The sequence below is a fragment of the Arachis stenosperma genome, chromosome 3 (genome assembly GCF_014773155.1).
Source record: "Arachis stenosperma cultivar V10309 chromosome 3, arast.V10309.gnm1.PFL2, whole genome shotgun sequence".
Classification (NCBI taxonomy): domain Eukaryota; kingdom Viridiplantae; phylum Streptophyta; class Magnoliopsida; order Fabales; family Fabaceae; genus Arachis; species Arachis stenosperma.
Genome location: NC_080379.1, coordinates 35,273,319 through 35,287,247, shown reverse-complemented (window position 1 = coordinate 35,287,247; position 13,929 = coordinate 35,273,319). Strand labels below are relative to the sequence as shown.

The window sequence follows — 13,929 nt, the reverse complement described above, 5'->3', positions numbered from 1 at the left end:
AAAATTATTATACTATTATGAATAAATTAAATTATTTTATTATGATAAATTTTATAAAAAATTATTACACTATTATGAATAAATTAAATTATTTTATTATGATAAATTTAATATTGATTTGATGATTGATTTTTAACGTATTTGGAACAGTTTTTATTTGTAATATATTGGAGTTGCAAAAATTAACCAATAACTTGTAAGAGAGTAAAAGGAAAAAGAAAGAATAAACAAATATACATATAAAAAATTACACAAAAAACATAATTATTACGTACGAATTATTTAATGAGTCAAATAATAACATAAAATCTAAGCTTCGTTGGTCACATCTTATTCCGTCAGTGAACCTCTATTAATAAAAGTCCTCAAATAATAACATTAGTTTGACAAAAATTACTAAATATAAACGTATGCTCTTAGAAGAACTTCAGAAATTGAGTTTTTGACATGATTTCTTATAAATTTATTTTAAAAAAATAAGATTTTTTTTATCTTTAGATTTGATATTTTACGCTGAGTAGATTTGGTCTCTTTTGTACTTTTATTTCTACTGCTTGAATGATTGAAACTAAAAACAAAAGTTTAAATATCAAATTTTGCACTAATTCTCTATATGCCACTTTTAAATAATTCCTTAAATATTTAAAAAATTAGAATAAATACTTAAAGTCATTTTGCTACTTGTGAAAGAAATAATACTATCTTTTAAAAAACAAAATTATTATTTTCATATTTTTAAAATTATTTTTGTCATTTTAATTTTTCTGGTCAGTTTTTATTAATGTATTACTCTTTAATTTTGTTTTTGTTTTGTTGCCTACGGTATTTTTCAATTCACCAGATTAAGGACTAATTCGTTGCGAATTTGAGTTCTATTTGCACAAGACGGGATTCGAACCTCCCAACACTTGTTTAAGTAGACGAATGAGCTGACCACTCGAACAACCTAAATTAGTTTACCTTTAATTATTTTACTCGTCTACTTTCTTTCGGTAACTTGCCAATATTATTGAATTTGATTGAAGGTAACTTATAAGGAATGGCTTGAAGGGAAAAAGAAAAATTAATTTACATTTATTTATTAGGTAAAAATTATTTATGAAAATATTTTATTATCAAATGTTGGGATTTTTTATTAATAAATAAAATAAACATAAAATTACGAATTTAGATAAAAAAAAGTTATATTTTATACTTTTTATTACTTATTTTGTTGGTAGTGAAAACGAGATAATTATAAACTTATTTCATTTGCACCACTGACAAAATTTCGTTTGCACTGCTGACGAAATAAGCGAAATTTTTTTTTGCAATATCTCTTTGTGCATGACTTAAGATTGTAATTTTTTTTTTAAAACATATCAATATGAATGAGATATATTTGTAACTATTTTATTTACAATATCAAAAAGATAAGATTGTATTTTGTCGTATGGTTTGGACTGATTTAAAAAGTAAAAAATCAATATAATTTACTACAATTTGAATCATATTAATTTATTTTTTATTATAGAATTTAATTTCATTAAAAAAATTGCAATTTGTATTGATTAAGAATAGGGTAATAAATGTCAAGTCAACTATTTATTAAATGAAATAATTCAATATTAATTTTATATTATAATACTTTGTTAATATATCATCGTTCAGACTTCAGACGTTTTACAATAGGGCGAAAAATAAATTTAGTCCAACTGTCCAAATACAAAATAATATTTAACAATTATATCATGGTTATTTTATTATTATTATTATTATTATTATTATTATTATTATTATTATTATTATTTTAACATAAGAAATTATTATCTTTCTTGCTTATATAACCTATTTGTGAAATGGAACTCGGGTACACATTGTTCAAAGATGAAAGTCATCTTTTCAATTTCATTCATTTTCCTTGTTCTCTCAGCCGGTATTGGTATGTTTCGCCTAGCTAGAAGTTTAATCTTTTCTGCTCGTGATTTTGTTGCCATAAAAAATATCTGTGTTGAAGTAGTACAGAGAATTAATATTATTTTTTTTGTGGGTTACAGAAAATGGAGGGTTATTAAAAGTTGGGGAATTAAAATGGTGTTATGAGCAACTCTCATTCTGCCCAGGCACTAACAAGTGCGACAGCGATTGCAAGAACAAACTTGGAAGGCTAGCAACCGGGACATGCAATTTTATTCTACTTTGTGTGTGTAGTTACCGATGTTGAAGTTGCAGTACTCCTTTGCCTGCAATGTTTATGTTTTCTCTTGAATAGTTTTAAATAATGGGCAGCGGCAAATTTCAAGATATACAGATGCCTTTGTTAACTTTGCTTTCTTTTTCTTTTAATTATTTGTTGGTGTTATTGATTAGAATTGAAGGTTACCCTATGCTGTCAAATTCATAGTAGTTTAACTTGGTTGGGCAACTCATTTTTAGGTTCCAAGTAACCCATTTTAAGTTATCTTATTTTACTTTTAGTTTCGAATCCTGTTTTGTATAACAACAAATACTTGAATGGAGTTTAGATCCAAAACGGATTAATTTTAACCTACCAAATTGCAGGATACTGTGAATTTTTTTTTTAAATAATTTTGCCCGATTGTGATGTCAATACAAGAGATTAAGAACATATAAACTAAAACTACACTTCTAATCAATGAATAATATGAATGTGTATGTATTCTAATAAGATGGATACGCGTGCTTTGTGCGTGGATGCACACACATGATTTGTGTTTGTGTGTATGCATCCTAAGATGCGTCATCCCTGAATGCACCTGATTCATTAAAAACTGCATATGAAATCGCGATTTGGATCCCAAAAAATTCCCAAACACTAGATTTTTAAAATATTTATGTAACATGGAAAAAATTAAAAAATATCATTATTGTACGTCAAATTAAGAACTTTGATCATTAAAAGCTTCACTAGATCTCTTATCTTATATTCTAAAGCATCTCTCAAGGGAATTTGTTTGCTATATAGCCATAGCACATTGATATTGCTCCCTTAGGTATATCTAAAACTTGGTGGCAACCAAATCTTAATACAAAACAACCTAATGTTGCAGAATGAGGGTTTTGTCTCATAATAGCTCCACCCACAAATTATGGTAAGGTTTTCGAAAGCACAGTTGTAAACCCAAGAGATTGTTACAACTATAAGACTTTCAGATAGAGATCCTTAATTGAGACACTTGCAATCAAAATAAGAGTAACGATACATTTGGAACCATTCTGGTGCACACCATAGTTAACTCATGGCTTAGTTCTTGTGTTTATGCATAAATGGATACTCCTATGAAGATATCTTCACGTGAAGATAGCATTGCGAATTATTAGATGGTTTGACATGTTTAACTGAATATATTTGACTACACCATCTAATAGTTCGTAATGCATTTTCATGTGAAGATGTCTTAATGGAAATATCTACATTATGCATATTAAAGCAAATTAGGAATAATCTTATAAAAACTGTATATTGTTTCCTGAATGTTTATCGATTAGTGGCAAAATCAACAAATATTTTGAAACTCTCACAAAATCAACAAAAACAGAGGATAAAGGATAGAGACTCGCAAAAAATCACCAACAATGAATTAGCGGCAAGTGGCGATGGTGACCAGATGAGAGGTGCAAGGTCATGGAGGAGAGAATGCGAGCTCTTGTAGATGGGTTTTAAGAAGAGACAACAATGCAAGGGTTTCAAGGGCGGTATCAAAATAACAGGGTTCAACAATAACGAAGGTCTGCAGTTTGGTGCCTGAACTTGAATGCTACTTCATGAGTAAAATGAACAAAGTTCATGCATTGGCAGAAGAAGGAAGAGCACTTTGAAAGAGCGAAGTGTGGTAAAAAATTTCACAAAGAAATATCTTATAGTTGTTCTCTCCTCAGATTTCATAGTTCAAATTTAATTTGCAAATAATTTTATATTTATTTGCTTTTGAAAGAAATAAGAATTTTGTTACAATCTTGAGCCAAGGATGTTCAATATTTCTTCATCCAGCTCTATCTTATCAGTTTTCATATTCTCTAAAATTCCATCAACTTTCTTACCACATCTAACGGATACCATAATCAATGATAGATACATGTCCCTGTTCATTGGAATCACATTCTTTAAGGAATTGACAAAACCTTCTATTTCTTCAGCATCTCCGTTGCTAGAAGCCCAACTCAATATGCTGGAAATGATATTAGGTTTTGGTCTCCAACCTTTGTTCTCGGCTCGTACAGCCACAGCTTCCTTCATGCACTGAAACGCCTTCTCCATGTTCTTGTTCGCTACATAACCAGAGGCGATGATCGCCCAGCTGTTAGGAGTAGGAGTTTTCCCTTTCTCAACCATGCTTCGGAGAATTGTTTCCGCCTTTTCAATCAATCCATTCTGAGAATACGCAATCAGGAGAATGTTTGGCACTCTAAAATCATAGCAGTTGCCCGACGATTCCCACTCGCGAAGCAACTCTTCAGCTTGACCAAACTCCTTGAGTTTCACCAGAGAACCCAGCATGGTTATATATTCCCTGTTGAGCTGCTTCTTGCAGTTGGATTTCTGGAGTTCCCAAAGTCTCATCATAGCTTTCTTGTTCCGCAGAGTTGCATAATGTGAAATCAGATGGTTGTAGGCAAGAGCATCGCATTTATCTGCCTTATCCTCACATTTCTTTAGGTAGGCCAGAGCTTTCTCTTCGAGACCCGCCTTTATGTAGATGTTAGCAACCATAGAATACGTCACCCAATCTGTGCCGATACAGCTGTTATTTTCCATTTCCTCCAATAGTCTCTCCACATTAGCAAGGTCAGATCTTGCACCATAAGAGTTTATGCAGACCTTGTAGCTGAAAATGTCTGGAGACACGCCGTCCTCTTTCATTTGTGTCAGAACACTAGGGACTTTGTCGTGTTGATCTGTTTGCATGTAGAGGCACATTATATTATTGTAATTGAGAGAAGAAGCAAAACCCATCTCCTTCATCTTCTGCATATGGGACAGTGACTTATCAACTAAGCCTTCCCTGACATAACAACTTAGCAGGGCACCATGAAGCTTCTCAGTTTTCTCTTGATCACTCAGATTATGGAAATAGCTCTCTGCATAGTCCAGTCCACGGACTCTACCAATAAGTTCTAGCTGAATGGCTTGGTCACCTGCTGATATTGGGCATAGTGCTTTGCTACTCATCCATTCAGAAACCTGAGCATGATGTAAACTTTCAGATTTTTGGTTTGGTAACTAAAACTGGTTCTACTAGCACACCAAAATTGTTTACATCATTGACAATATGTGCATGGGTGAAGCTAGGAATTTACCAAGAAAAACATGGATGAGAACTGCAGAAACAAAATGATAAGTTGAAAACTATCATATAGAAACATACTCTATTAAACAACCAAAACAATATAAATTACAAACGCGTATCTATGGTCGGTATATAAGCTATACATCATATCAAATATATATACACATATAATCTGTACATGCAAGATTAAAAGTGTATCAGCATTTATGTTTTAAATTTAGTAGTAAATTACTTGTACCACAAAACATGACAACATTTACAAATTTAGCTCAGGCAGAAAATAATATTGTAAAAACAAAGAAAGAAAAGTTAAGAGGGGATTGTGGATGTCAATGACTCCCCAGTCAAGTGGCAAAGCCAAACCTAAGAAAGAGGCATCCACGAGGCCCAAGAGCCCATGTTCAAGCCCGGGGGCCTTGCCTACCAGTCCCTTAGTATCAAGCTATGTTAAGTGGCTGGAGGAATTAGTCTAGCTACACAGATAAAGGTAAATAACTTCTACCCTTGATTGTATAGACCGGTTATTGTACAGGTTGAAGTTAAATGTTCTAAAGTATTTCTTTTTTCTTCTTTAACAAGTGCACTACAAAAGCGTTGAAACTTCAAATTTTTGGATTTTCAATAAAATCGTTCTATAGTAAACACATTAGCAAAAGAAATGGTTAACAAAACGGATTTATTATTGATATGCAGAAAGAGTGTTAAATATTCTGACAGTTAAGTCAATCTATACTAGTTAGTTGAGGCATGAACAATTTACATGCTACTTATACTGGTGTTGATGAAATCTCAATCAATGATTTTCAATTTTTCACCAAGTCAAGGAAGAAGGGAGAAAATGCGTTACCTCAAGTGCTTGATTGAAGCGCTTGTGAGAGCGGAGATCTTTTACAATGTTGTGGAGCTCAGGGGCCTTGACGGCGTGGCCTTCAAGGAGCCAGTGGTCGAGGATGGGGACGATGCTGACGGAAGGGTCTCCGAGAGGACTGATGCGAGAGTACAGGTTCTTTCGGTTGGTCGTCTTCACTTGATTCTTGCTCGAGAACCATATCCTCGAACATTGAAGAAAGGTGGACGCGGAGTTGCGAGACTTGTGAAGGATTGCAGAGAACATTGTCGACAGCGTTCACCAAATGCACACCAAGTGTTTGCTAAAATATTGAGACTTGTTATTTGTTAGTTGAGCGCAGGAGGAACCAAGGGCATTGGAGTTTCACACTTTCAGACTGCACAAATGAACTCATAAATCCAAGACCTAAGCCCAAAAATAAATAAATAAAAGATAAAATTCAATATATTAGAATAAAATTTGATACAGATGTAACATTTCTATTAGAGAATATTAAAATTTAAAAGTGTTAAAAAAGATAAGAGAGAACAATAGAAAAAGAATTTGTATGTATTTAAGTTGTATGTAGAATGATACAATATAGAAGGGTTATAGGTGCTAAGAGAATCGAAATAATAAAGACGTAATATCTTATAATAAATATCCAAATATGCTAAATAATTCTAATAAATGCTAATTAATCATAATATATTCTAACAAAAAGGATAAAATATTTTTTTTTTTGTAATTCAAGGTTCTGAAAATCGAACTGGTCATCGAACCATTCTAATTACTGATTTACTGGTTTACTGATCTAATCGGTCTAACCGTAGTTCAACTGAAAAAATCGTTCCTTAATAAAATAATAAATAAATTATAAATAAACATCATAAAATATCTTTCAAATTTAAAACCATACATAAAATATCACCAACTAAATAATTACATCACAGTTATCATAAACTGATTTCAAAGCCTAGAAGCATTAAAAACATGAAGTTAAGAACAATGAAATTAATAAATCATTCACGAAATTAAAAACAGCAGCAGCATTCAGCAACAAACATTTAGCATTAAGCACAAACAGCATTCAACAACAAAACCATATCTAAACTCAACAATCAGCATTCAGCAACAAACATTAACCAATAATCACACTAAACCTCCATCCAGCAACCAGCAATGACAAAATAGCAACAAACATTAGTACATAAACATTCCAAAACAGTTATGACACTAAACCTGCACCCAGCAACTAGCAATTACAAAACAGCAACAAACATTATAAAACATTAGAAAACATTACACAAAAATTTGAACAAAAATTCCAGAAATTAAAAAGAACATGAAGAACCAAGCATTCAGAAATTAAACAGAGCCATCACTCATCAGTAAACAGAGCAAAATTAAAAGGAAGACGCGGATGCGAAGCAAAATTAAACAGACCCCTCAGTAACCAAAAGCAAAATTAAACAGAGCCATCACTCATCACTTATCAGTAACCACTAACCATGGCAAAATTAAAAAGAAAGAGCGGATGCGGAGCAAAATTAAACAGACTAACAGAGCCATCAGTAACCAGAAGAAAAATTAAATAGAGCCATCACTAACCTTTGACGGAGACACGGATGGCAACCGGCGAGATGGGGACGACGAGCCGAGCTACCTGGGTTCCGGACAGGGGGAATAGTAAGAAGTGGAGACGCCTAGAACCTGGGGACGGCGGCGGCAAGGAACCTAGGGCTAGGGTGTTACTGTGTGCTACTTCGCGTTCTGCTTCTGCGTTCTGGAGAGGAGAGGCCAAGAGGGGTGTTACTGTGTGTTAGGCATATTAGGGTTAAAAAATTATAACCAAGCTTCAACGCACCGGTTTTGGAAATTTTGATTTTTGACCCATTTCGAAAACCAACCGATTCACGGTTTGGTTCGACTGACCGGTCCTGGCCGGTTTGGCAGTCCCATGTCGGTTTTTAAATTTTACGATTTTGGCTTCTGATCGAACCGCATTTGGTAATGGTTCATGGTTCGATTGATTTGATCGGCCGGTTCGAACCGATTTTTAGAACCTTAGGTAATTGAATAGGGTCTAATTCCAATAAAAGAGATTACATAGAAGAAATACATGGGGTATGTTTCGGATCCTGTCCCAGGTCCTTTATCGGAGCAGTTACGACCTAGTTACTCAGGCCCAGATTATTATCGCGGTCCAAACTGACCCGCTAATCATAAACTCCTAATCAATATTCAAATTCAAACACATTCCTTGTCTTAGCCAACAAGATAAGATAAGATAACAACCTCAAACTATATAAAGGGAGTCGGGGGCTCCTTCAGGTACATTACACATTCCTACTTTCACCTATTCCTCTTAAACTCATTTTGACTTGAGCATCGGAGTGTCTTTGGAGGTACCATCCCCCGCACTCCGAAGATTTAATTGCTCCATCACCTCGATAAACAAGTTTCTGATCCATCCTACAACTCGTACTAACGACATCTTGTACATTGGCGCTGTCTGTGGGGACTTGTCAAGTCTTGGCGACATGACGGAAGAATTCGAGGAGCGGTCTTCAAGCCATATCCACAAATCAGACCTACTAAACCCAATGCACAAACCACAAAACGACATCCCCACACCAACCCACGGGAGGATAACCAACACCGTGCACTGCCAGCCGACCCCTGACAGGCAACGAGTACAAACCCTCGAAAGTTGGTTGCTTCCAAAGAGTGATACCACATGGAACATGCAAGTCAAGCAACCTCTAGGAGTTGATCACGGTGTGAAGCCAGAACGAAAGATCTCTTGATCGGCGCCCTGGAAAATGCCGTAATCATAGTGTGCCCCGCGAACCAGAGCGCCGTCACGACAATGAAGACAGAAGACACCAACGAGATTCTAAGTGAACAAGGAGCGAGCACGTAATAATGGGAGCCACCCCGTTCACCGAAAGGATTTTAAAGGCCAAGCTCCCAAAAGGTTTTGACAAACCAAGCGATATGAAGTATAACGGCACTAAAACTCGTACCTTATCGATGGTGGTTTCCCAACACTTGAATTTCCTCACCAAAAAGAGTGGACCCAAGCTTGATCAATCCTCCTACAAACAAAAGCTCCACCAATCAAACAAAGCAATCCTTCCATATCAACTCAATCCGAGCGAACCCAACTTGCACCTAACATCTACCAAGCAAATCCAAGCTAATCCATATAATCTAATCACAACAATTATTTCAACATTCATACTAGAATTCTCACTTAAAATTAGGGATAATTAAGCGATTCGACATCCTTACCTTAATTCACTCAAAATTAGGATGGAACTCACTTGGAATCCATGCTAGAGTACACCTAAGGAACCAAAATCACAAACATTCAACTCACACATACCAAAAATGCAAATTCAATGAAGAATTCGAAAATAAAAAAAAGGATTTTGGATTTACTCACCACAATAGTTAGATAGAATTGAAGAGGATGAGAAGAGCGATGCGTGACCGCAAACGGCTCGTCAATCGGAGCTATGGTTTGAAAGTTATGAGCAAATGAAAGTAATGATGAATAGTAACTCTAGGGAGCCACTCTCTCTCCTTCGCTTCTCTCTTTCAGCTGCCCTCTCTAACCAAATGGGGGAGTGTTACTGAATTCTCTAAGTGAGGATGACTTATAAGCCTTGGACTTGGGCCTAACATGGGCCCTTTGTAATTTTTGGTCCGTTGGTCCTATTTTGAACCAAAACCTTTAAGATTAGTGTTAGGGTATCCATTCTAAATTTTTTTTTTTATCATTTTCACAGTTTTAATTCTCTCATACGCGGTACCAAACAGACTTAAATCGGTTCAGCTAATTCTAACACCGATACGTCTTTTTCGGCAATTAATTATATACCGTTTATCTGGGTTTTACACCCGCCGTCTTGTTGCTGTCGACGTCAACCCGAGGAGGAAGAGAGAGAGAGAGAGTGTGTGTGTGTGTGTGTGACATTAAGGAGAGGGAGGAAGCTCGACGCCGTCGCGCCAGTTGCCGCTGCTACCGTTGTTTATGTTGCCGTCGTCACTGGTTAGGCCGTCATCAGAAGAAGTCGTCATTGCTACATGTATGAAAGAGATGTGGGAAAAGTTGGTATGCCATTGTTGTTGCTACTTCGTCGCTATCGGAGCTTCTCGTTAGCATTCAGGTCGCTGAAAAACACAGTCAGAGATACTGCCGCTCTGTTGTCTTATTTCTCTTTAGCTGCAGTAAGTCGTTCTTGTCTTAAACCCTCATCGCTAGTATAAGAGTGTTCTATTATAAGTTTGTTAAAGATTCTGAGATTTTGGTAACGTAGGATCGAGTTTTGGTTATTGCATGTCGCGATTAAAGTTGTTGCGAAAGTAGAATGGAGCTATAGTTGCGGTTGTCGCTGTTATGGGTTGGGAGAAAAAAGGTTTTGACGCATTTTACGGCTTATGGGTTTCGAATATTTGAGGTAGGGACTTTTTCTTAAAACTGTTTTATTACCAAGAATTGTTACAAGATGACATTGATATGAAAAATATATTTTTATGATTACCTGAGTCTTATGGATTGAACTGAGTTACTTTGGATGAATGTAATTATTTGCCTGATTGATTTATTGACTGATTGAGAAGGTTGAGTATTCTGGTTTGTTGATTGGTTTTGTTGAATTTGTTTTCTTGATTTATTGAAAATGATTTGTTGCTGTAATTTCTAGTGATGTTAATGATGAGCGGATAATTTATATGCTTTTTGGCATTGTTTTTAGTATGTTTTTGGTAGTTTTAGTTGAGTTTTTATTATATTTTTATTAGTTTTTAGTTAAAATTCACTTTTCTGGACTTTACTATGAGTTTGTGTGTTTTTCTGTGATTTCAGGTATTTTCTGACTGAAATTGAAGGTTCTGAGCAAAAATCTGATCCAGAGACTAAAAAGGACTGCAGATGCTGTTGGATTCTGACCTCCCTGCACTCGAAGCGGATTTTCTGGAGCTATAGAAGCCCAATTGGCGCGCTCTCAACGGCATTGGAAAGTAGACATCCAGGGCTTTCCAGTAATATATAATAGTCCATACTTTGCCCAAGATTTGATGGCCCAAACCTGCGTAGCAATCCGGCCTCAGAAATTCCAGCGTTAAACGCCGGAACTGGCATAAAATTTGGAGTTAAACGCCCAAACTGGCATGAGAACTGGTGTTTAACTCCAGAAAACGTCTCTACACATAAAAGCTTCAATGCTCAGCCCAAGCACACACCAAGTGGGCCCGGAAGTGGATTTTTCTGTCATTTACTCATTTCTGTAAACCTTAGGATACTAGTTTACTACTTATAGGACCTTTTGACTTTGTAATTAGGACCGAACGCTACCGAAGGCGACCTTATGACATTGTACACGTTTTCTTTTACAGTATGAGTCTCTAAACCCCATGGTTGGGGGTGAGGAGCTCTGCTGTGTCTTGATGGATTAATGCAATTACTACTGTTTCACATTCAATCATGCTTGCTTCCATTCTAAGATAATACTTGTTCTTAATCCGGATGAATGTGATGATCAGTGACAATCATCATCATTCTCAACTATGAACATGTGCCTGACAACCACCTCTGTTCTACCTTAGATTAAGTAGTTATCTCTTGGATTCTTTTATCGGAATCTTCGTGGTATAAGCTAGATTGATGGCGGCATTCAAGAGAATCCGGAAGGTCTAAACCTTGTCTGTGGTATTCTGAGTAGGATTCAATGACTGAATGACTGTGACGTGCTTCAATCTCCTGAAGGCGGGGCGTTAGTGACAGACGCCAAAAGAATCACTGGATTCTACTCCGGTCTGATTGAGAACCGACAGATGGAATGCCGTGCCGTGACAGGGCATTAGGAATCGTTCCAATGAGAGGATGGGAGGTAGCCACTGACAATGGTGAAACCCTACACACAGCTTGCCATGGAAGGAGACTTGCGTGACTGAAGAAGAAGACAGTAGGAAAGCAGAGATTCAGAAGATGGAGTATCTCCAAACCTCAACCTATTCTCCATTACTGCAAAACAAGTAACCATTTCATGTTCTTTTGCTTTTCACAAACAATTCTGATAATTTCTGATATCCTGACTAAGATTTACAAGATAACCATAGCTTGATTCAAGCCGACAATCTCCGTGGGATCGACCCTTGCTCACGCAAGGTATTACTTGGACGACCCAGTGCACTTGCTGGTTAGTTGTGCGGGATTGCAAAAGTGTTATTGCAATTTCGTGCACCAAGTTTTTGGCGCCGTTGCCGGGGATTGTTCGAGTTTGGACAACTGACGGCTTGTCTTGTTACTTAGATTAGGACTGTTTTATTTTTGTTGGTTTAGAGTCTTTTAGTTGAGTCTAGTTTCATATTTTAAGTTTGGTGTCATTTGCATGCTTTTGTTTTTCTTTTTGATTTTCGATTTTTGCATGTTCTTAGTCCCTTTTTGATTCATAAAAGTTCTAAGTTTGGTGTCCTCTTTGTGTTTTTCCTTTAAAATTTTCGAAAAAAAAACTAGTGTTTGATTTTCTAAAATTTTAAGTTTGGTGTCTTTTTGTGTTTTTCTCTTTCCTCTTTTTAAGAATCAAATCTTTTTCATAAAAAACTTTTCAATCATATCTTCTTAATTGCTGTTTTCAAAATCTTTTTAATTAACTAATTGATTCAGTTCTCAATTTGCTTTGATCTTATTTTCTTTCTAATTTTCGAAATCTCATTTTATTTTCCTTTTGATTTTCGAATTTTTATTTTAAATTTCCTTTTTGTTTTTATTTTTATTTTTTGGTTATTTCAAAAAAAAAACAAACAAAATTTATCTCTTTGCAATTATTATCATTTCCCTTTTGTCCATTATGGACTTAAGTGGAATTAACCAGTCCAGAAGGACTCTGGGGTCCTATGCCAACCCCAGTACAGCTGCATATGGGAGTAGCATCTGTGTACCCCCCATCAAAGCAAGCAGCTTTGAGCTAAACCCTCAACTCATTATCATAGTGCAGCAAAATTGCCAGTATTCCGGTCTTCCAGAGGAAGAACCTACTGAGTTTCTGGCACAGTTCTTGCAAATTGCTGACACAATACATGATAAAGAGGTAGATCAGGATGTCTACAGACTGTTACTGTTTCCATTTGCTGTAAAAAATCAAGCAAAAAGGTGGTTGAATAACCAACCTACAGCAAGCATAAAGACATGGAAACAGTTATCAGAAAAATTCCTGAATCATTTTTACCCTCCAAAAAGGATGACACAGCTAAGGCTGGACATCCAAGGCTTTAAACAAGAGGATAATGAATCCCTTTATGATGCCTGGGAGAGGTATAGAGGTATGCTTAGAAAATGCCCCTCTGAAATGTTTTCAGAGTGGGTACAGTTAGACATCTTCTACTATGGGCTTACAGAAAAAGCTCAGATGTCTTTAGACCACTCAGCTGGTGGATCTATACACATGAGGAAGACAATTGAAGAAGCTCAAGAGCTTATAGACATTGTTGCTAGAAACCAATACTTATATTCTAGCAAGGAATTCGTTCCACAAGAAGAGGTCATGGCAGTAGTCACTGATCCTGATCCTCAAGAACAGATGAATGAGCTTAATCAACAATTGCTCCTGATGACAGAACAGTTAGCAGAATTTAAAGAAATGCTCCATGATACTAAGGTTGCTAACAAGAGCATAGAACTGCAGTTGAATCAAGCAAAACAGCAAATATCTAAACAAATAACAGAAGAATGTCAAGCAGTTCAACTGAGGAGTGGGAAAACACTGAATGCCACTGCTCAAAAGAGCAAGAAGTCAATTAAGG

General features: G+C 35.8%; 1 protein-coding gene across 2 annotated transcripts; it reads right to left on the bottom strand.

Moving 5' to 3' along the window:
- Nucleotides 1-3,888: 3,888 nt before the first annotated feature.
- On the bottom strand, nucleotides 3,889-7,921 carry LOC130966507 (pentatricopeptide repeat-containing protein At4g21705, mitochondrial-like). 2 transcript variants are annotated; one of them, XM_057891318.1, is made up of 3 exons: nucleotides 7,729-7,921; nucleotides 6,136-6,543; nucleotides 3,889-5,182 (listed from the first exon to the last, which is right to left on the bottom strand). In XM_057891318.1, the coding sequence occupies exons 2-3, from the start codon at nucleotides 6,400-6,402 to the stop codon at nucleotides 3,950-3,952; spliced, it is 1,500 nt and encodes a 499-aa protein (XP_057747301.1). In that variant the 5' UTR covers nucleotides 6,403-6,543; nucleotides 7,729-7,921; the 3' UTR covers nucleotides 3,889-3,949. The 2 variants fall into 2 exon arrangements, with proteins under 2 accessions (XP_057747301.1, XP_057747302.1); XM_057891319.1 differs by having other exon boundaries at nucleotides 6,136-6,514.
- Between the last annotated feature and the right edge of the window lie 6,008 nt (nucleotides 7,922-13,929).

Excerpts from the sequence above, each read along its gene's own strand:
- LOC130966507 (XM_057891318.1), bottom strand. The coding sequence starts at position 6,402 with ATGTTCTCTGCAATCCTTCACAAGTCTCGCAACTCCGCGTCCACCTTT. Across the intron at positions 5,183-6,135 it reads GCTTCAATCAAGCACTTGAG|GTTTCTGAATGGATGAGTAG; the intron begins GTAACGCATTTT and ends CATCATGCTCAG.